At 38.0% G+C, this 25216-nt stretch overlaps 1 protein-coding gene across 1 annotated transcript in view; it reads left to right on the top strand.

Annotated features, from left to right (window-relative positions):
• The window catches only part of ARHGAP18 (Rho GTPase activating protein 18), a 965702-nt gene that overhangs the window by 298730 nt on the left and 641756 nt on the right, over positions 1-25216 (top strand). The window contains exon 3 of the mRNA XM_044064446.1: positions 10100-10329. Within this exon, the coding sequence (XP_043920381.1) occupies positions 10100-10329 (230 nt within the window). The remainder of the gene's footprint in view (positions 1-10099; positions 10330-25216) is intronic.

Below are 25216 nucleotides of genomic sequence, written 5' to 3'. Positions count from 1 at the left end.
TTTCATTATCAGTTCTCTGCATTGCCCTTTGGCTTATCTACTGCCCAGAGTATTCACAAAGGTTCTGGCTCCAGTGATAGCTTACTTCAGGCTTCAAGGCATTCAAATCTATCCTTACTTGGACGACTGCCTGATTCTGGCTCAAGAAAAGGAAGACCTTCTACAGCATCTGGAATATGTCATAGCAGTGCTAAGATGCCTGGGGTATTCTGTGAACGAAATAAAGTCCAGTCTAGTACCCTCTCAAGACATGTGCTTTCTGGGTGTGAGACTGAATACAGCAGCCCAGATGGCCTTTTTAACCCCGGACAAACAAAAGAGTCTGTCACTTTACTTCCATCAACTATCTCATCAGTCCGTGCTGACTGCAAGGACAGTCCTTCAAGCATTAGGGTTCATGGCATCTTGTATTCTGGTGCTTCCCAATGCCAAACTGCATATGAGGAAGCTGCAATGGTATCTCAAAATGTATGGACACAGCACTGCCAGGATTTGGACACTGTCATTCAAATAATACCTTGCCTTCAAAAGGAATTCTTGTGGTGGGCTCAGGAATGTCACCTAAACAAGGGACTCTCTGTGACCCGGCCAGAGGCGAGTCAGATTTTAACGACAGATGCCTCGGACACTGCTTGGGGAGCTCATCTAAATGGAAAGTGGATACAAGACAAGTGGCCTGCCAGACTACAGCATCTACATATCAACATGAAGGAGATGTTAGCAGTCCAGTTTGCATTGATGGCTTTCAAGGAGTTACTTCTTCCAGGGCAGGTGTTGATTCTAACAGACAACACAACTGTCATGTGGTACATCAACAAGCAAGGGGGAACACATTCTTATCCTCTATGCAGGCAAGCAATGATTTTATGGGAGACTGCGTTAAGCCTGCAACTAACTCTTCAGGCAAGGTTTCTGCCAGGAGCACAGAACTCCCTAGCAGATGTGTTAAGCAGACAAATCATGGATCCCCACGAGTGGAAACTGGATCTTCATGTATTTCAGAAATTGACAGTGTCATGGGGAACTCCAGACATAGATCTGTTCGCTTCTCCACTAAACCACCAGCTGCCAAAGTATTGCACAAAGGGGTTTCATCACACAGCTTGGAAAGTGGATGCTCTGTCTTTCAGTTGGAAAAACCTTCATGTCTATGCCTTTCCACCTCTGCCTCTTCTTCCAAAGGTATTATTAAAGGTCAGACAAGACAGGCCAAGGATGATTTTGATAGCTCCAGATTGGCCTCGGCAACACTGGTATCCACTACTACGGAGTCTGGTAAGGAAGCCTCCATGGCCTTTACCTTTGATTCCTCATCTGTTATCTCAGAAGGACGGTCATCTGCTCAATGTCAAGCTTCACTCTCTTCATCTAACAGCCTGGCATATTCTGTTTTGAAACACAGCAGGTCTCAACTTCCTCAACAAGTTTTAAATGTGATTATGGAAGCTAGAAGACCTAGTACAAGGAAAGTGTACGCAGAAAAATGGAAGAGATTTTTATTTTGGAGTACAGCAAAGAATTTGGAGATTTCTGAGCCTAATTTGAGTGTGGCTCTTCAATATCTTACTGAGTTATTGGACAAAGGTTTGTCCTTCTCTTCCATTAAGATTCATGCTGCAGCAATTTCAGCTCACTATGATTGTGACCCACCATTGTTTTCGCATCCTTTGTTCAAGCAGTTTCTTAGAGGGCAAAGAATATAAGACCCCCAATAGAGCTCCTACTCCTGCTTGGGATCTCAATTTTGTGTTGGAAAAACTTACTCTACAACCTTTTGAGCCTGCGGCTACTGCTGAATTGAAATACTTGTCATGGAAGACTGCTTTTCTGTTGGCTATTACTTCTGCAAGAAGGGTGTCTGAGTTGCAGGCCCTTATGGCAGTAGAGCCCTTTTGATTTTTCATAAGGATAGGGTATCATTACGTACTAATCCTTCCTTTATGCCTAAGGTGGTTTCTAATGTGGCTTTAAACCAAACTATTCATTTGCCTACTTTCTATGCAGACCCCCAAAATAAAGGGGAAAAGATTTTGCACACTTTAGATGTACACAGGCAATTGCGTTATTATTTAAGCAGGACTAAGGATTTTAGACAGTCTCAGCAGTTGTTTGTTTCTTTTGCTTTGAGTTCGCAGGGCAAGCCTGTGTCAAAACAAACTATTTCTAGGTGGATTGGGTTTTGCATTGCATTTTGTTATTCCCATCATGGCAAGGAGATTCCAGCTGGGATTAGGCCTCATTCCACTAGGGCTACTGCCACTTCAACAGCATTCCTAAGGGGGGTGGCAACTAAGGATATTTTGGAGGCAGCTACTTGGAGTTCAGTGCATACTTTCTCCAAGCATTATCATCTTCCTATCTACTCTAAGTCTAGGGCTGGTTTTGCCACTGCTGTTTTGCAAGGCATGTTATCAGCTCCTACTTCCTTATAATTTGCCAGCCTCCCTTTCCTCTGCTTTGGGATTCTACCCAATAGTCAGGACTGCAGCAATGGAAGACGAAGAACATAGTACAGTTTTGTACCTACCATAAATGTAGATGTTCGAGGATTCCATTGCTGCAGTCCAATTTACCCTCCCTCCTTCCCCTCTGTGTTTAGGGGTGGTTGTGTAGGTGAGTTTACATGCTTATATTTTTGTATATATTGTTGTATATATTGTACATGTTTTTGGTGCAGGTTGTTTTGGGACTTGTCTTTTTGGGTCTTCTGACATCTGGGGCAAGAAAAGACTGAGGAAATGACGTCGGTCATGCGCATTAGTACCCTGACGTACTGACGTCAGTCTAAGGCGCCATGACCGACGTCAGCCTTATACTCTGGTATTCGGGCCGACTGGGACGCGGACTATACCCAATAGTCAGGACTGCAGCAATGGAATCCTCGAACATCTACATTTATGGTAGGTACAAAACTGTACTTTAGTCTAATACTAATAGGGATTGCAATATAAAGTGATTGAAAACAGGCTTATGGTATATGCAGAGAGAAAGTTACTGAAGAGCATTTGTTAGAAGTAAGGAAGTAAGTGAAGAAGGGAGAGCAAGGAGGTATAAGGAATGAAAAGGTGCTTGTTCACATTAATTCAGATTAATGACAAAACAGTATGCACACTACTGAAAAGAGTGTTTGTTTGTTAACTTATCTGCACCATGGACTGCTATTGAGATAAATCTATAATGCTGCCGAGAGGCCTATCACAGAATTAAACTGCCCTTACCATCTTTCTGATCTAACTTCCTAAATTCTGAAAAAAAAAAGTAATTAATCAAAGATGTAGTGTGTTAATCACTATCAGTTACAGTAGTGCTCTATCAAAAGCAAAAAGGGTGTCTGCTTAAGAGCGACTCGTATGACTGTGTTAAAATGTGGTATCTGGAAGACCGCGGCAGCAAGTACACCCTTAAGATTCTGGTCAAACAATTTTGTGGACTTCTAAGCATGTCATAGGCCAGTGTAGCAACATTTTGTAAAATAGGTTTTTCTGATATTTTCATTCCTCTAAACTGTCCAGATTTTCGCAGAATGTCCATATCATACTTTTGTCTTATTCTTTTCCTCATAAAATGTGTGGCTTTCTGGCAAATCACTGAGGATGGAGGCCACCAAATAATGACATAAATTTAACTTGCAGATTTGTTATCCTTTAGAAGATGCCTGCTAACACAAAACCTATGATTCTAGAAACTTTCTCAGTTCCTAAGCGCAGTATTTAAAGTCTGTCCCTATTAATGGGCCTTTGTCCCCTGTTGTTTTAGGCTTTGTCCAGATTTTTTTAAATTAAGAGGTTGAGGGGTATCATTTTACTCTATGATATTTTTGCTGGGCTGCACTTAAATGTTTTCAAAACAGCTAACAACGTGCTGGGCAAGTCCTCCTTTAACATATGTTTCCTTTGCTATAGTGGATATAATTCCAACTGCATCATCATCATCAACCCCCTTTCTCCCAGTTTTAACACAGACTCAGGGTGTTGGATTAAGAAACTACCAGACTGCAGATAATAAATGATGAATTACAGAGGGTGGTTAAGTAACTGACAAAGTAAAGGGAGTTTGAAACTAACTAAAAATACATTAAACTGTAATACTGTTACCTTTTAAAATGTACAATTAATTGATTACAGGTAAACCTGATTATAACACTATTGTGTGTGTTATTTTTGCATTCAACACTAAACTATCTTGTTGTTTCTTTTTTTCCAAGTGCAGTATGTAGAAAATCAAAGTATTTCAACGGTTTGTGTGTTAAGAAGTAGCCAAGTACTGAATGTTAGATTGGTGGTTATTTCTGCCAACTAAGTATTTTTTGCATTTAATACGTTATGTAAAGATGTAATTTTATAATACTTTTCCTTTCTGAGCACATGGAAGCAGTGGTTAAAAAGTAATTTCATGTTAGCATCCCAAACACACACATGCCATTGAGAAAATTTAAGTCAATATGTTTGATAATCAAGCTTTAGAAAGTCATTCCATGTGTTGGGCAGGCATACTCAATTACATATGGCATCTGATTAGCAAGACAGCAAAAAAAAAGCGTCCACATATTAGGTTATGGGTATTAATTTGTACATTAGTAAAGGAAAATGTAAGACCCAGTGTCTTGAAGACTTTTATCCAGTAAGATGAAAAGTAATTTAGGCTGTACTAATAGTAGGGTATAAGCATTTATTTGTCCATTACTAAAGGGATAAATATACCCAATGGCTTGAGGTCTTGTGCCTGGTTATTTGAGAGGTGTTCCAGATGGGGGTCTATGTCATTTGACCGAATGCTTATTTGAAAATGTCAAGCTTATTTTACTGAAAACTCATTTGATAGAAACCTACTCCAAAACAAATGTACCATGAAATAGTTTTGCATGCATGCCCCCTGGATTTGCCCCCCCCCCCCCTACACACACACAGCCTTTACTTATATATAGTAACTCCATGGTCATTCAACCAAGGAAAAAGGAAAAGAAGTGCCACACATGCTGAGTCAGTGCTGGGGTGCGAACACAAACATTTGTAGATCTAGGGGTACAAGAAGGTACTGACCACTGCAATCCACACATACTCCACTAGACTCACTTCCCTAAGAACTGCTAGTATAAGAAAACACACTCATCAAATCAAATCAGTTCAGTCAAATGAGTTTTCACTTAAATGAGCATTCTTTCAAAGGACATAGACACATGCCAGACATTGTGATTTTTGCCATTGCGATCTGTATGTGGCTGCCAGTGTCATAAGTCAGTCATTACCTTTAGGTAAAAGACACATCTTGATTCACTAAGTGTTGTTATTTGGCTTTGTGACACATAATGGGCAAAACTATTAAACATTTGTTAGTAATTCAATGTTAATGTAATACTTGCACCTCAGACATGTGTTGGTGATTTAAAGAGTTGTTTCACACGTCACCTATGTAAACAAATCGCTTGTATCTTGGATGTGATAAAACCGGTTTCGGTTAATGAAAAGATGCTACCTAAAGTAACTTGCAAATTTAATAAGAATAATTGATGATTTACAGAGTTTAATTGCTAGCAAACATCCTATTAATACAGCGGGGTTAGCTGGAGAACAACATTACTGTGTTAAATAATTGGATGGCATATTTAAAACAACTAAAGTCATTTAATATGGAAATTTTACTTGCATTGAGCATCTGCTCTTCAGCTATGAGATTAACTTATGTTATGTAGTTATATGATATTTTACCTTACACAATTAAGTTTACAGTAATGTGTCAGTTTTTCTCTGTTTCCACAAACTGGCTGAAAATCAAACTAAGAAGAGACAAAATATAACGCATGTTTGTGTGTGTGTGTATGTACATGTATGGAAATGCCTTGAGTTTTGTAGTCTAAAACAATAGGGGACAATGGCCCAAAAATAGGGTCAGATTTACTATGCTTATGAACTGAGAAAGACTCTGACACTGCAATTTTCCTATGACTCTTGCAAAATGTATATGTTCTTTTTGCATAAGACTAGGGGACAGATTCATTAGTGCATACACTAGGCCTGGATTCAATAAAGCCTACACTAAGTGTACACTGTTCTGAGTTAACAAACAACACAGGCATAACTCACACCTTCTTCCCCCTAATTTTAGTTTTCCTGCTGATATTCTTGCAGCTTTAAATATTGACAGAGATTCATAAATGTTACCACAAAGTGTAGACTACATGTATACTTACTGTAATCTTTCTGAGTGACTAGAAAGCTCAAAAAAAGTGTTAAAAATTTTGTTGAATACATATCATGTACACTTAGTGTAGGTTGTATTAAATTGGCCCTAAGAGTGCATAATCTGAATTCAAAAACATCCCTACCATATTTTTGGTGCTTTCTAGTCATTCAGAAAGATTACACTAAGTGCACATGTAGTCTACACTTTGTTGTAACCTTTATAAATCCCCCTTGATATTTAAGACTGCAAGAAAATCAGTAAGAAGACTAAAATTAAGGGGAAGAAGGTGTGAGTTATGTTTGTGTTGTCTGTTCACGCAGAACGATGTACACTTAGTGTAGATGTTAATGAATCCCAGGGTAGGTTAGGGTCTCGGCATGGACAACCTTAAACCTCTGCCAGTAATAATGATTCCCTGTTGGCTATGTTGTAAAACAAGTAAATACATAGAATTATTTAAACATTGATACAGTAACATTAATTCCTTTAAATAATGGAACCAAATAATTTAAGTACTAGGTTAACTGTAGTGCATACAGTAACTGACTGACTGTGAGGGTATATTTCATAAAGAGAATGCAGACATCACTAATACAGTGCACTTTATTAACATATTGCAGCAGAAGTGTTATGCCATCATGATTATGGAATTAATTGTACTTTGAACATTTTAGTTTTTAACCATGATGCTTTGCAAATTAACATAGCCGTAAAGCCAAGCAATAAAGCATTCTCTAACCACATTTTGAGTGTCTTAGCAAGACATTTTTACCAGACTATCTCAAATTAAACAGTAAATTCCAACCTTCTAACATCAGAGATTATACTCTCTAAGTATGTTTTAGGGTTATAAATTGGGCCACGCGGTACGTGATTTTGGAGCCATTTTCTTTTTTCTTTTTCTTTTTTTTGCATGAAAGCAGTGGAATAGCAAGCTAGTGCTGGGACAGCTTTAATAAAATTTATTTTAATCTACTTTTATATATTTTTATTTATATATTTTAGTCTCTTGATAAGTCTACACTGCACATGTTATAATGCATCTGTCATTGGAGGTGCTTGGCAGTATGTTTGAAATGTGCTGTGTAGACTTGTTCCCCATTAAAACGGACTATAATTGGCATTGATACAGTCATTAAGATTGATGCAATGTATCTCTAAAATTCTACTTTTTTGTAATATTTTGTGATAAAGGAGTCCTTCCTTGTTACTGAGAATGATGATACAAAAAAATGAGATCACATTATAGGAAAGGTGTGGTGCACTGGGGAATTAGGAAACAGATTACACTTTAAATGTCTGCCTTGATTCAAGTCTGCATACCTTTAATTTGCACAGGAATGCATTTTTCAAAATGCGGAATACAAAATATGATTAAGTATAAACTTCTACGCTGTTTTCTGCTCTGTCTCTAAGACAACCTAAACTGCATAATCTGCCTTGCTTGTGTCTTTTGTTTTGCTCTTTCTGTTCAGATTAGTTTAAAGGTGCAGCATGTTGAATTCTTATGGGGATCATACTGAGCATGAAGTCAGCATTCTCTTCAGTTTTGCTAGAATTCAGTTTTATCAGGAATAGAGATTGTTCTGCATCCTGGGGATCAGGAAAATGCAGGCAGACAATTTTATTTATTTATTTGTCTTTGTTTTCCAAGACATCTGACTGGCAGAGCTTAATAAACTGATTCTGGTAACATTTGGTCTGATGCTGGACAGTCCACCTGTCTTAATATATGCTCTTTCATTTATAGGTTCTTGGTGACCTTTGCTAACACGCATCATTTTCTACCACTCTTTATTTTCTGTAGCAAAGGAATCCGAGAACAACATAGAGTTTGTCTTGGATAAAAATAGACAACTGAGACCCAGTCCACTAACCTGTTCGACATCATCATCTTCTTTCGGCTGTTCCCGTTAGGGGTCGTCACAGCGGATCATCTGTTTCCATTTCTTCCTGTCCTCTGCATCTTGCTCTTTCACACCAACCACCTGCATGTCCTCTCTCACCACATCCATAAACCTTATCTTAGGCTTTCCTCTTTTCCTCTTACCTGGCAGCTCCATCTTTAGCATCCTTTTCCCAATATACCCAGCATCCCTCCTCAGCACATGTCCAAACCAACGCAATCTCACCTCTCTTGCTTTGTCTCCAAATTGTCAACCTGAGCTGACCCTCTAATATACTGATTCCTAATCCTGTCCATCCTAGTCACACCCAGTGCAAATCTTAACATCTTTAACTCTGCCACATCCAGCTCTGACTCCTGCCTTTTTGTCAATGCCACCGTCTCTAACCCATATAACATAGCTGGTCTCACTACCCTCTTGTAGACCTTCCCTTTCACTCTTACTGGTACCCATCTGTCACAAATCACTCCTGACACTCTTCTCCACCCATTCCACCCTGCATGTACTCTCTTCTTCTCCTCTCTTCCACACTCACCATTACTCTGAACTGTTGATCCCAAGTACTTAAACTCATCCACCTTTACCAACTCTACTCCCTGCATCCTCACCATTCCTCTACCCTCCCTCTTATTTACACACACATATATTCTGTTTTAGCCCTGCTGACCTTCATTCCTCTCCTCTCTAAAGCATATCTCCACCTCTCCAGGGTCTCCTCAACCTGGTCCCTACTCTCACTACAGATCACAATGTCATCTGCAAACATCATAGTCCACGAGGCCTCCTGTCTGATCTCATCTGTCAACCTGTCCATCACCACTGCAAATAAGAAAGAGCTCAGAACTGATCCTTGATGTAATCCCACCTCCACCTTAAACGTATCTGTCACTCCATCGCAGTCCTCACTAATGTCACACTACCCTTGTACATATCCTGTACCACTCTTGCATACCTCTCTGCCACTCCTGACTTCCTCATACAATACCACAACTCTTCTCTAGGCACCCTGTCATATGCTTTCTCTAAGTCCACAAAGACGCAATGCAACTCCTTCTGACCTTTTCTGTATTTCTCCAACAACACTCTCAGAGAAAACACTGCATCTATAATGCTCTTTCCTGGCATGAAACCATACTGCTACTAACCTGTTTGACATGTTGTCGTCTTTCGGCTTTTCCCAGTTAGGGGTCGCCACAGCGGAACTCCGGTCTGCTAATGATTGGCAGTAGATTTTCACGAATGCTGAGGTGCCAGCTCGATTTTCAACCTTCAGCGAAGGCACGCCCATTTACACATGTCTTTCAAACGCCCACCCAACTGCGGGGAGGACATGCAGGCTCCACACAGAAGGCACTCCCTGCACTCCAGCCAAGAAATGAACGGGAGAACCACTTGCTGTGAGGCAACAACGCTACCGCTGCACCATCGCAGAATACACAAACCTGTTCGACATAAGTTATTAAATAAATAAAGTACCTGTCAAGAAAATGTAATAAAGTTTGTATAAATAACAGTTGATGCTTTAATTTATTTAAATTTGCAGGAAGAGAGTTTACCTGGCAAGCATTCAAATTCTTGTGTTCTGTTCCTTCTCATGGTAATTCTGTTTTATTGCCTGCAATAGTTTTGTATTTTGTGTACAGATAACAGAACTGTTTGCGATGGATGATCAGCTCCATCACCTCTGAGAACAGAATTATGCTAGCTAACATGCGCTAATATTCAGTCACTGGTACATTTGGAAATTTCTAAATCAGTCACAGCTCAGGCACATGTAAGCCAGTTATGCTGCAACTTTTCACCTATTTGTTTTATGATTTATATTAGCAAAAGCTAAAGCAGCATCTCACAGGTTCCTAAAATCTCTGGGCATTTCAAGTAGATCCGTTTGAAAAAGCCTTCTCCTTTCAGTACCACTATTAGAAGGTGTTTGTGTATTTCATTACACACTGCACGCACTTCATAATTTATTAACGACACATAACTACTCGTTTCTACTGTGTTTGATGCAGAGGGCGAATCAGAAGCAGAATGGCTAAAGGAAGCTGGCTTGTCAGAGCTCCTTGGAGAATCAGCTGGAGACAAAGAGGAGACCATAGTTCTACTTGCCACGTTAACTCGTACTCAGGCTGCAGCGGTGCAAAAAAGGGTAGAGACTTTAACACAAACATTGAGAAAAAAGAATAAACCTCATCCACCCCCTGATGTCAGAGATATCTTCAGGCCACAGTGTCCAGAAAAAGTAAGTGTTCTAACAGAGCATTTTTCTTCTCTTTACGTTAATTGTTTTATGCAAAAATGCATCTTCTAAAATATGCTGCGGTATGTTGCATGTCATTTCCAGACCTTTCATTAATGAAGGGGAGAAGGGGCAACTCATGTCTGAAAAAATTTTTACGCTGGTGGTATACTTTGATATATCTGGTAGTGCTGCATTGGATTTACATGTGTCTACAAGGAAGTTTTCAGCTTTGGCCAGTAAACTAGGCAGAGAATAAAATAATTTGTGTGCAAAAGAGGAAATTCTTTAGAGGTTATAGTATGCAAGGGAGTACAGAACATATTGCCTAATATCTGCTTTTAAGGAAGGGAATGTTAATGGTCAGTGGCATACCTCTTCAACCTCTTAGAGCAAGACATCTGGACAAAGCCATAAATAAAAGGGGACAAAAGCGCTAAAAAAACTTTTATAAATATTGCTCTTACAAACTTAGAAAGTTGATAGAATAACAGGTTTTGCATTAGCATGAATTTTCCGAAGGGTATGAAGTCTGAAACTCAAATGTCTGTCATTTTTTTCTAACTTCAGTCTTTAATGACTTGCCATTAATTTGCTAGAAAACCACATTTTTTATGAAAAAAGGACCAAGAATGTGAGGCAAAAATCTGGACATTATGCAAAAAGCTGTACAGTTGAGCGGTATGGTCAGTGGTGCATGTCCAACAGCATTTGTTAAGAGAGGAAGGTAGGGTTTCTGAGCGGCTTCAAACCTATAAGTTCTATGGTCTTATAAAAGTATTACATAAAAGTGAGTAGAGTCCATGGAAATGAGGAAACACACAGAATCAGCACCAGCACCTCCAGTTTTATTATGGTTACAGCGGTCTGGTACCTTGGCAGTTCACCTTCAAGGATCAAAGTAACACTACACACAGCCACATTTATATTCAGGCAAACAGCAAATAAATAATTACAGAAATATCAAGATCCACTTAAATAATTAAACAATTGCATATTAAATATTAAAGACACATCATTAAAATCCCTGCATACACAAAAAATCCTATCAAACTTAATATCAAAACATAATTATATAAAGCGTATTTTTAATTTCAAACACTCATCTATTTAATTGAAATATATAGTATTTAAACATTTAAATGTTTATTTCCTGATTCAGACCTAAGGGAAATAAAGTCTGATATTTAAAAATTAACTTTTTTTCCAACTCTAACAATTTAGCTATATAGTCTCCCCCTCTAGGTAGCAAAGATTGGCAACTACACAATAAAAAAGCCCAGAATCACTACCTTCATGTGCATCAATTAAATGTTTAGCTACAGGACAAAGTGTTGCGATTCCTCACATCCCTGAGGTGTTCAAGGATACTTAACTTAACAGTACGCTTCGTCTGACCCACATACCATTAGGTCTGGGACAATTACAACCCAAAATGTACACAACCCCAGTTAAATTACAATTAAAAAAGTGCTTCGAAACAAATTGTCTGCCATTAATAACAAGGCTTGATAAGTTCCTTAACGCTAGGACATACACTGCAGTGACTACATGAAAACATTCTACAAGGCAAATTTGACATAATCTTGGACTCAAAGTTATAATTTAGGATTTCCTTAAGATGTTTACTTCTACAAAATGAAAATGTGACAAACTTAGGAAGTGGATGGCCAATATTTTCATCCTCACTTATTAAATGCCAAAATCTTTTAACAATATTCACTAAGGTTTGTGAAAAGGATGAAAATCTAGTAACAAAATAAATCTTTTCACAATCAACAGAGAAATCCAACCTTTCAACCAACTCTCTACTTTTTTATATGCCTTGAAAGTAGTACCCTTAAGTGCACATTGCTTGGCACATTGAATCTGTTCCTCACTATACCCTCTATTTTTTAGTCTCATCTTGTGTGTTTCATTATTCTGAGGGGTGGACGTTGGAGTTTGTGTCCATGGAAATGAGGTCTGATATTTAAGCAGGATCAGGACATTACTACAAGTGTGTTCACGAGTTGAGACAAGGATGTAATATAGATGGCTCATTACATCCATGAATGTAGAAGAGCTGGACAGTATTTGGAGTATAAGGGAATACTGATGCTGGAACATAATCTTGCTTGTAGCACTGCAAAATCAAATGGCTTATACAGTTGTGATGTGAGGGGCATGTTTTGTTAGGTTAAAAACAGAAAGGTACAAGCTGGCAGTGAGTTGGTACTACATAACAAGAAAATGTATAATTTACTGGAGTGTGTATTGCGTGTGTGTATTTTAAGCCTCAGACATTTGTCAAGCCAAAAACAAGGAAGAATGGTATTCCACTATGGAAAAGAGCTCAGGGACTGTACTGTTGCTTTCCCTGTTAGGAAAATATTACAAAAACCGGGTAAAAACCGGGTATAGTCCAGAGAGATAATTGCCTATATACACCTTAATGTATTTAATGTGGGAGATAGTGCTGGTTGTGTGCAGAAATGAATAAGAAAGGCTGTTGCTTTGAGCAATGTATCAGAGAGCAAATTAGTAAAGTTTTCTTTTTCTTTTTTCATTTGAAGATGGGTGTAGCTAAGAGATGTTGTTCGATCTAGTAACTCATCCCTTTGATTATCAATTACATCTGTGCTGGCATGAACATGTGCATATTTAAGCCACAGAAGCACATGCCACATGGCCGTGGCTTGGTGGTACAGCTGGCAGGATCAGAGGGTAGTGCATGAGGTACAGCCATCTGAATAACTTATTGCTTGACACCTACCTGAGTATCCTGACTGGTTTGTTGCAGGTGAATAATGAAAGGAGACACTACTGGCATTTCCAGGTGAACATTTTACAGTATTACTAGATAGGGTGGGATTCAAATAAGAATGAAATTGATCAAGTGTTAAGGGGTTATTTGGTGCAGTTCCCTACATTTGCTACAAAGGATGCAAACACTTTTGTATCCTTAAGGAACAGATGTCAGATGAAGACTTCTGTTTTTTTAGACAGAAAAATGCAGCTCACCTGACAACAAACTTGCTTAATAAGGTTTTTAGCATTATGACAAAAGAATACGCCTACATTGGATAAAACAATGTTATATGCATATAGAAAAGGTGCATCCTTGAAAATTCCTGAGGCCATGGAAGTCAAACAGTTTTTTAAAATATGTGGAGATCATGTTGTATTAGACATGCTGTTTATTTGCAGGATTTTAGAAAAAGGCAGACTTATAGATATGAGAACATTATTTCATCTGCAGAAGAACATGCAATGAGGCCTGAGCCTTAAATTCTGGGAGGCCCAAATACCATTCTTATTGTTGATGCTACAAAGAATGAAATGGGGTGACCTTTTGGCAGGACAGGAAAAATACAATTCATGGAGATCTCATGCCATTTTGTTGTAATAACAGGAATTATTTAACAGTTAAATCCTTAGAAACAGTAAAAAATAAAATAAGTCAAATTAGTTCAAATCAGTCAGTGATGGTGTCATTTTATACTGATGTGACATGAAAAATAAAATAAATCAAATTAGTTCAAATCAATCAGTGATGGTATCATTTTATACTGATGTGACATGTAGCAGTACAATGAATAAAATTTGTAGAGATTAAAGATGCATTTGATAAGAGGGGAACATAGAGAGGGTTACAGAACATATAGAGTGTTACAGGCCTGATGGGACAGATTGGATGAAAGAAGAATTAGGTGAGTTATGCTTGCTAAAAACGAGATGAAAAGCTATGCACTGCTACGATTAAAATGTGGGATACAGAATACTTAGGAAATGCCGAGTGGTGTGTAAAGGGTCAAGCTACAAAAGCAGATATTCACACGTCACTGTAATGAAATATAGTCATAGTTCTGTTGGAGTAAGTCACAGCAAACTACCACCTCAGAGAAAAAAAACAATGAATATAACACATGCTATATAATAAAGCAGCACGCACACACACACACACACACACACACACACACACACACACACACACACACACACACACATACATACATATGAGGTGAGGAGGTCTATCCTTGTCAACAAAAAGAACTGAATTTGTCGCACTTTAGTCTGCTTGGCATCTGAAACTTTCCCAGGCTGTTAGTCTTCCCCATTTACCCATGATGCTCTGCAAAATAGTTTCCTCCCTTGTTGTGCATAAGTGCTTGCAACTTACATTGCCGAAATATCACCAGCTATGCCACTTTTTAAAAGTGATATTTTGCGTAAAATATCCATTTTTAATTTATTCTGAAAGTGTTTTTGTTATCCATTCCTTTCATAATCCATGTATGGTTGTATGGTTATTCTATACCCTGAACTATACTTAAACTGCTAATTCACTAATATAAACGTAGTAGTACTGCTGCCCTAAAATATAACAAAATATCCACACAAATGGTTCTACTCTACACCCAGAATGCCATGCATTACCTCAGAAATTGTTTTTCTCCTAATGAAATGCTGTTTCCTGATTTTCATATGTCCTAACCATTAAAGTGTCACTCTTCTTCAGAATCTGAACTTTCAGTGTCAACCTTGCTGCTAATAATTTTACTTTTGACTGCCTATTAATCTCATAATAATGTATGCTTTTAAATGTAATGCTATACTTCTACTTTATTTCAAAAATTGTACTGTACACTCATTATCTACTTAGAAACTATAAGCATAACTTTAATGTTTTTCTGATATTTCTGTAATTTCTAAACAAAAACATTTTTTTCTATGTAAAAAAAAAAACATTTTTTTCTATGTAAATTTTTTTTTCTCAATGTAAATTTCATTGTATCTTCTTGGAGCTTTTCTCCCCAGGACTCCATTGAAAATGGGTTTTTTGGCCCAATGGACTATCCTGGTAAAATAACTGCAAATAAATAAAAAAATCTCACCTTCTGTACTTCTAAAATCTGGACAATTGCTCTTCAAAAGTGGGTACACCTGGTCAAAAATCTGGGTAGCTAAATTAAGTTTGCATACACAATGACTTAATTCCTTCCACTCCCAGAAAGCTTGTGAAATACCACCATTCAGAAAAATAAGTTTAAAAAATAAAAAAAAAAAAAAAAAGCAGAAGTTATAAAATGGTAAAGCTAGAATAACTGTGTTTTATTTAGAGTTATAAAATAAACTGGTGCAATAAACATAAAGTAAAATATTTTTTACAAAACCTAAATAAAATCAAAAAAGTCTAAGCCTGCAGCTCTCACTGTCATAGAAGTCCTCCTTATTTGCCTTCAGTCGGGAGGATTGATCTCATCTAATAGCAAGGGTTTACAAATGCCAAGCACTCCAGATACTATTTAAATTACATAAATCTTTTGAAAAATGCATTTCCTTTGTTGTTACAATAGTCCATCTTGTTTTTAAAATTGATTGAATAAAGTTAAAACAGTAACAGCAGTTTTATTTTATATTTGATCTAAGAATCAACCAAATTTGCCAACAAAAATCGTCTCTCAGCTGTGCTGCTTGATTTTGTGAACACTTCTATAGTACAGTCTGCAAGAAGCCACAGACATCTATAAAAGAAATGATTTGCAAACATATGCCTTTCTAAATGGAGCAAAAAAAAAAATGCACGCAGCCATGGGGAAGGTGCCCAAGTTGCCAAAAAAACAGTAACACAACTAGATATAATTTGGTTATTAGGTCAGAGCTGGAAACAGCTAATTTCCTTAAGTGACCATTAGCAACAGTAACCAATGAAAAGACTGTGGACATTACCAGACCACCTATTAATGAAAGTGCCACCATTCACAGCATGTCTGCTGCATTATTCCACACAGAGACATGCAGCTAACAAAGAGGTAGACAGGTTGTCGTTTTTAATTTATATCAGCTTTCAACAGACTTTACTGCAGGATGGATGTGCAGTATTTCACACACTACAGCACACCTGTGTGAGCTCAGACTAGCAGTGTACTGTAAATGTTAGGGACCCTCTAACCTGTAAGCCAATATCCTCTCATGCAAGACTGCCGCTCATGCTCTTTTTGATTTATGTTTTCTAGCTTTTGCATTATCTTTCACTATTTCACCCGTGGCATCAAAGACCACATGAGCCATCTCAGATATGAAGCTTTTTAATGACAAAATAATGTATTGGCTGCACAAATTTGGAGACATTTACAAAGGTGTAATAATGGGTTCCACATTAGGGCCAACAGCTACTTTGATTTAATAAAGCAATACTGTTGGATTTGAGGATACTTCATTGTTATCCACAAAAAAGTACATCTTGTTATAGTATAGTAATTGTCTTTCCCAGCTATTGAAATAACTCAATAAAATAAAAAGTTAAAAAGTCTAAGATGAGCATTCAAACCCTCTTAAATTGTTTCATTGCAGTTCATCATTGAGACATGACACTTTTCAGTCTCGGGTGTGGTCCTTTAGATTGTATGCTTGCTCAGCAGCATTCACAGCTACAGTATTCCTCATGTAAAGCCCACCGCACCTCAACACACACACACACACACACACACACACACACACACACACACACACACACACACACACACACACACACACTTACACATCATCATCAGCCCCCTTTTTCCCATTATTTCTACATGGGGTCAGGGTATCGTGTTAAGTGTTGCTACCTCTCTTGATTCAGTGCCACACTCCTGCCTTATTCAACACTCATGCCTGACAATCACAGATCTTCTTTCACACAATCCAGCCACCTCTTTGCTGGATGTCCTCGCTTCCTCTTACCTTCTTCCTGTCTATCCCAAACCATCCTCACCAGATTGTCGTCTGCTTTTCTACACATCTGACCAAACCATCGTAATCTGTTCTCTTTGATCTTTTCTGCAGTTGGAGCTACCTTGGCTTCTGCTCTTATGTCCTCATTTCTTCGTCTGCACCACAGTGTGCACCCTACCACCCTTCTCAGGCACTTCATTTCCATCACCTCTAGCTTCGTCACCTGTTCTGCCTTTACTGCCCAGGTTTCTGTACCATACAGTAGTACTGGTCTCACCATTATCTTGTACACCTTACTTTTCAGCTTCTTTGGCATTCTTCTGTCATAGATAGAACTTACACACACACTTACACACTTACTCGCTAAATTGAAAACAAATATCAAATACACACAAACACACACTTTCCTTAGAATGGGTGTTTTTCTACCAAACAGTCATGACTCAGTTACCAGATACTTTCTTCTAACTCCCCTTTCTCACAATGCGATCTCGTACAATTAGCTGCTGTCACATCGCTAGTGATGTAATCATGTCCAACATAAAGGCTGTGGCCATGAGTTGATGATACAGCAGATATCAAGAGGAAATAAGCATAAATAAATTTGTATTTAAAGGGACCACTTAGAATTTCTTTGTACCCTGTTATTCTAAGACTAAGTTCCATGTTTTATAGCAACTACAAGACAGATGAGAGGTAAAAGTGTGGCACTTGTAAGCCCTTTACTCCTTTTACTGTTACAGATAGGAGAAATAAACTGTTGTGTTAGTTGAAAGAAACTCACCATCTACACCTGAGAGGGCTTTGTTCTTCAGTACCATCTCAAGATTGACCCAATCAGACTCCAGCACCAAGTGCCTGACAAACAAACCTTGATAAGAAAGATAGATAAGAAGAAATATGAGAACAAGGCATAAACTCAAACTCAAGAAAGCAGATGGAAATAATAAAGGTGAGATGGTCAAGAATTCTATTCCATTTTTGTTGATATAATGATGAAGGTATTTACCTCCCAGACACAAGATACAGGAATTGATTATTACCTTTGAAAGGAAATTGGATAGGCTGAAAATGGTCTGTAAGGACAGCTAGCGTAGTACTTGTCTATGAACCTATGTTGTATTACCAAAACGCAAATGAGGGAAGAATCCTCTTCTGCTCATATTCACATTGTGGAATGTATAATATATCAGGAAGGACTTAGTCAGAAAAATCTCCACTTAAATTGCTCAAAACAAACAGTATCTCTTCTTTTTCTAACTTTGAATATGTGTGTATACATATATATATATATATATATATATATATATATATATGGGTCTACGTGAAATAATTGAAAACCCATATGTTTGAATCTGAAATGATTGAGACTAGATCAACGAAACTGCATAACAATGAAAACTTAAAATAACAAAACTTACATGATCAAAAGTGAGGTACTTCCTGTTTGTTTGTAGCACCACTATAAAAAAGAATGGAGAAGCTCTACTTGTGTATCCCACCAGGCGGTTCTCACGTAGATGTGGGAGTGCTGAGGGTGTTTATCCTTGTCTTCAGTGTAGTGCGATCTTGGACTTTATATATTTAATTTGCAGGGGGTTTTGGGGATGCAGCGGGGGTGCAGACCCTCCTGCAATAACCTAAGACAGCTTACTTTACTGTCCCGGAATGTTGGGAGGCGGGTGTGATATAGGCGAACTGTGTATAATTGTCGTACACAGTCAGCAGCCATTCCATTGGCCACAGACCATTTCTTAGTTATGCATTGTCTAAAAGTTAATAAGAAGCATCTGAATGCAGGTGTGTTGTGTGTGTGTGTGTGTGTGTGTGTGTGTGTGTGTGTGTGTGTGTGTGTGTGTGTGTGTGTGTGTTTCTTTGTATATGAGGTACCACCCATTTAATTGTACGTTTTTCTGATCAGGGTAGTTCATGACATGTATACTATGGCTCTATATCATTTGATTTAATTGTTGTTTGACTGAATTACAATTGACATGAAAAGTGTAGCAGTCTCTAGAAGGTATATGCTGATTTATTTCTGGTCACAGATGTTATTAGGAAAGTTTAATCTAGAAGAGTATGTGTGAATTGGCAGAGACCACAATCTTATTGTAGGCCCAGATGCATAGATGTTTGTGCTCTGGCACTGTGTGTTTGGTATTTTTCATTTATGTATGACTGTACGACTGTGGAGTTAGTATATAGAAGTAAGAGGGGTGTGATTAGGATGAAAACATTATTAAGTGATTATAAAGGATGAATAATGAACTTTTAAGTGTGTCTGCTTAAAGCTGTATATGGTTAAGCATCTTATAGTTCCTCCTGTGATTGCTTGCCTAGTAATGTTTTGTATTCTTGGGTATAGTATAGGTTCATAGGTAATTACTAAGCTAGCGACCACAAAGGGCCTTTTTAAGCCCAGTCATGCTACCGAAATGTACTTCACAAGTATTGATATCCCTCATTTTATCAGGGGTATAACTTGGGTACGGATATTCTACAAGCTTCCTTTTTCTAATAGGGACATAGGTGGTAGACCAGTGGTGATTCTCCATATACTGATATAAGTTGCTCTTGACTAGTATAAGGAGGAAATTTACTTCACATAGATGGGAAGCCTGTTTCAGAGAAGGGACAATCTCGGAGATACACAACTGTCCCTCCAACATGTCTTATTTATCTTACAGATGTGGTTAGGTCCCTAGAACAGGTGTTTCTAATGCTGTTTGTTTTGCAGATGGCAACAATTCCATAAGACCTGGATCAAAGGATGATTTAAATGCCAGGTATAGATTATTCTCGGCAGTCTGTAGGAGACCGAGTATAAGGATAAGGCTTTGAGGCAGTCTGTGTAGGACATGTTGTCTACACCGTGTATTCATTTTGTGAGGAACCTCTGTGGATGTTCCATTTGTCGCATATGCCTGGTCAGGTACATACCAAAGAGAGCACTATATTCAATGATTGGTCTAATGAGGGCTGAGAATGTTAGAATAATGACACCTTTGTACCTAGATGCCATACCCTTGCTTATAAGTTGTGCAGTGTACTTACTTCAGTAGACTCGGTATAGTCAAAAGGCCAAGTTACTATTTACTTGAGTTCCCAAATCCCTGATCAAAAGGTCAATTCCAAAGGGTGTTTTATCAATGCACTAATTTCCAGAGGTGAATGCTTTTCCAAAAGATACTATTACACATTTTTTTGTCATTTATTTTTAGACTATGACTCTGACACCAGTTACTAGTCTCGCTCAGGACTTCTTGAAGGATGTCTGTGTCACTGGGGGAGTCTATGACTGTACCTAATTTGCAATCATCTGCCAACGTGATTAGCCAAAAATCTTTGGCGTTGGCCTTGACTTCACAAAAATAGGTAAATAAAAGGAGTAGCCCCAGTGCTGAATATTGGGAGATACCACTAGTGACTGGCCTTTTTGTGGATTTACTCTCATTTTTCCTGACTTCTAGTATCCTACCAGTGAGCCAACTGGCTATCCAGTGGTTGACATACTGATTTATACCCAAATTCATGAGCATTATTCCATATTCATGAGAATTATTTTATTGAATGCTTTGGCCAGGTCAGGTAGACAGTATGCACCATTTGGCCCTTGTCCATTGCTTTGTTGACTTTCTTGAAGAAGTCCACCATACCGAGTAGGCATAACCTCCCATTGGCAAAATCAAACTGTGTTGAATTAAATGTCTGAAGGTCTCCTATGTCATTATTTATCATGTCTATGATTATTCTATACATGGGCTAACATATGGGGCTAGTCAGGTATATGGGTTGGTAGTTTCCTAGGTCCATGGATGTCCCACCCTTGTGCCAAGGGGTAACAACTGCAGTCCTCTATTCACTTGGCATGAGGTCAGTTTGGAGACTTTGTTTGAATAGTGCTTCTAGTGTCCCCAATAAGTCATGTTTCATGGTAGTAAAGAGGCATCCTGGAATATTGCCAAATGCCATCAATGCAATGTTTTTAGCCTTGGGGAGTGCACTGTGGACCTATACCGTAGTGATAGTTGGAGAGTTATGGTTGGGGCTTTTTCTTGAGACGTGTCTGTGGGAAGAAAGCAGGGTAAAATTGCAGTTGAGTTTATCAGCCACCAGATTTGCATTATCGTACAGCTCAGTATAGGTGTCTGTATTTACATTTAGTTCAGGGCATTGCTGTGTACTGCCTTTGAGGTGTTCCCTTGGTTTGGCTGGGTTTGAAATTTTACTAGGATGTGATTTAAAAGTAGGACGTGTGCTATGGAATAATTCCTAAAACGTTCAGGATTACTTTGAAAATACTAAGGTAAGAATCAGGATGGTTATCAAACGTAGCTTAAGGTATACATGTATATGCAGACTGTTTTATAGTTAGGACTGGTCTAAAAATTAATACGTAGCATCTGAGTGCAGCTTTGTAGTTTGTGTGTGTGTCATACCTCTCAACCTCTTAGAGTAAGAAGTCTGGACAAAGCTTAAAGTAATGGGGGGCAAAGCCCCCAAATAGGGACAGATCTTAAATATTGTTGTTATAAACCTAGAAAGTTGATAGAATAACTGAATTTGTGTCTACACACACTTTCAGAATGATATTAAGTCTGAAACTCAAATGTTTGTCATTTATTGGCTTCAATCCTCAGTGATTTGCCAGAGAACTACACATTTTATGAGGAATAGACCTAAAATATGAGTCAGAAATGTGGACATGTGAGAGGTATAGAGTGAGTGAGTGAGTGAGTGAGTGAGTGAGTGAGTGAGTGAGTGAGTGAGTGAGTGAGTGAGTGAGTGAGTGAGTGAGTGAGTGTTTGCTGTTAAGAATTCAAATTTTTAGGACTAAAATGAAACAAAGACATGATGTTGTATGAGTAAATTTACTTTGTGTTTGTCTAAAAATGAAATAAAACAGTTAATTTCAGACTTTACAATCTATGGGAAGTAAGTCTTTTGTTTAATTTTTTTTTTCAAATTTGGTTTTAATGCAGTTGGATATGTCTTTAGCCTAATATGAAAGTGGAGCTATTGTCAGGATTTGCAGTTCATTTCCTGGCTTCTTGGGAGACTTTTTTTCTTAGATCAACTTCAGGTATTTTTGTTGTTGCCACTTTATCTTCTGTTTATATTATTACAACCAAAACTAGACTTTCCAGTGTGACATTTAGTATCACTGAATTAAGATGGGTCTTCTCAAAACGTGGCTAAGTCTGTAACTGCTTATTGTGCACTGGTCATGTGTAAAGCTTTTTGTTACTTGACAGTTGTGCCCTTATTTAACTCTGTCAAATGTTGAAATTTTGTCACACAAATCTGTTTGCAAATGTTTAAATTGCATTTTTTAAATGGCCAGGGTGCAATTTCTTCTGTGCATTCTGAAATGTAAACAGCTATACTGTTTTTAAGGAAGTGCTAAAACTATGTAAATGCCAGATGGTAGCTCAAGCTGTAGGAGTTTTTATTTTATTTCATTTTATGTATTTATTTATTTATTTATTGTTTGATGGCTTCATTAGCAGTTAATGATTAATTGATTTTGGAGCATGAGAAGTACTATTTGGGTTCTGAGTTTGTCGGAATATTGTACAGTAGTCTGCAGCTGTGAGATTTTCTTTTTGTACGATTTCAGCTTTCTTTCTGTTTGGAGTGGAACTCTATTCATATGCTTCCCAGTTAATGGTGTATTATGTGGTAGTGTGCATTTATGGCTACCCTATGATTCCCCATGAGCAAACACCACTTGGAACCCATTTTGTGAGTAAACCTCAGCAAACCCAAACTCCTTAGTCAGCATTTTCCATAAGAAATCTCTGCCAGAACAGTTGTTTGTAATTGTGTTCACAGAGATTCCTTTCTTATGGGACAGTTCTTTCTTCTTTGTATTTGTTTAGTTGTGGGGTTGGTGTATATAAGTGTGTGTGTGTGTGTGTGTGTGTAAATCATTTGCATATATCCCTTGGGCATCCACTACAGAAAGTTTAAGGAATTATACAGTGAAGATCCTAGCTTGGCTGGGTCTTTCTTGCAGTTTTTACTGAATGGTGTAGTTTGGGATATCTTGCAGACACCTTAATGGTTATGGATATTAGGCTTGGTTTTAAGCTTACTGTTTTTAACGTATGCCTGCCTATCTCCTGGAAGAAGGATGCTCAGCTTAGCATTCCCTAAGGGGAGGCATGGTCCATGATGAGGGGAGTAGTCCTTGGATAATTCTGGAATTGGTTTAGGGTAAGGGGGAGGAACAAATGATTAGGTCATAACATAAAAATCCCTCCCTCTCAGGGAAGCAGTTGCTGGCAAGACTCTACCTAAGTCACTCTTAAGATCTATGCCAACCCCAACCTGAGAAAATTGATGTAAATCTACAGGATGTAGGAAGGGCTGGTAATCCAGGCAATGGACCGGGGTACAAGACTGGAAAAAATGAGTCAAGGGAGTGTAAATAAAAATGTCTTATGGCCTTATTTTTTTTAGTTGACTGTTTAGTTTGCATGTCTGCTATTTTTTTATTAGCAATGCTGTTTCAAAACTGTGTTCATTGTTTAAATTACACTGTTCTATATTTGAATGTTTCTTTGAAAAAAATGTTTACTCTTTCAAATGGTGCATTGATATCACTCCCTTTACTTAAAATCACCATGGTAACTTCATTGTCATTTAAATGGTGTTTGATTTTTCTAACATTGTTACCTTTGCACCATGGCGTATGGTACAAAAACTACAAAACAGAGCCAATAACCATTAGGGAACATTTTTGGCTCCAGTTCAGAGGAGAAAATCACTTTGTAGCATTCCATTTCTCGTACATTGACATCACATTGGAAAACACTAAACTTTAACTTTAGTGGCACCAGTGTAGTAAAAATGTGCATTGTGCCCATAGACTTTAATGGATACACCCTTAAAATGCATGCACACAACACAAATTACCCCAGGGGTTATGTCACTGTAGGAAACACTAAATGTATATGGAACATGATTTAATAAAAAGATTACAGTGCTTTCCATTAAAAAACAGCATAATAAATAAGTGGAGACAAGTGAAAAAATGCACCGTGGCACTTCAGTCATCAAATGCTGTGATGCATTTACTAGCATCGAAGAAACACTTTAACTGTGTTGCTATTCTAATGTGGCATTTGTACTTATTTGTTAATTGCTATTTTACTGTGTATTTGCTATTTGGCCCAGGTCGTGACTAAATGGATCTTTGGACCATTCTGCCTACCCATTTAACAAACACAAATAAGAAAATAAAATAGACAGACAGATAAAGAGGATAGGTATTAAGGGGAGCTTGTCCTCCTGCTAATACATAAACCTGGTAGATTCTTGGTGTTTTCTGTGGTAGTGTTCCCTGTCAAGCAAACAGTACATTTGGAAAGTGTCAAATGAAATAATTTGAAATAATTCTTTGTTTCACTCTACCATGTCATAGTCATGGTGAGGTGCTTATTCTAGAGTAGGGTTTGACTGAATATTTATTCACAGAAACAATAATAAACTCAAGAGAGGTGATGGTCTCCTTTATTCAGTGTTTGTGGGTCTGTGTGTGTGTGTGTGTGTCTGTGTGTGTGTGTGTGTCTGTGTGTGTGTGTGTGTGTGTGTGTGTGTGTGTGTGTGTGTGTGTGTGTGTGTAGATATATATATGGATCTATTCCCTTAAGTCAAATAGAAGGACTGTCAATGTTCTAAACACTGACTGCAAAAAAACTTGGTATTGCATCCCCTATCTCCACCCCCTGCTAATTGTATGTACTAACTCCAAGGTCAAACAATCCGCCAAGGTAAGGGTAGGAAATGGAAAAGCCCATCTCTCCAAAGATCAGCAAGTGCAGTGTAATAGATACTAGAACCTTTTTAGAATATGGAGGCATGAACATAAGAGAGGAGTTGCCTGAGTTGGAAAGATTTTCCAGAACTTATTATTGGAATAACAGGGTAATAATGAAAAATCTTTGGTTCAGACATTGCTGAAATTACAGGTCTAGAACAGTAAGCATAGAGCATTTCAGCTGCTGATAATGGGGCAGAACTGCTTAGGTAGTCTCACTTGCCTTTCTGGTATTTGTAATGTCTTGATACATAAATGCCTGCCATTGTCACCATTATTACATTATATAAAGCCAAAAAGAAACCAAGCCTCTTGAAAGATCTTTAATTAATAAAATAAAATGTGAGCTTTTTCATTTAGTAAACA

This window comes from Protopterus annectens, chromosome 1.part0 (assembly GCF_019279795.1).
Source record: "Protopterus annectens isolate FY-2018-M chromosome 1.part0, PAN1.0, whole genome shotgun sequence".
Taxonomy (NCBI): domain Eukaryota; kingdom Metazoa; phylum Chordata; order Ceratodontiformes; family Protopteridae; genus Protopterus; species Protopterus annectens.
This window is presented reverse-complemented; position numbering and strand designations above follow the sequence as displayed.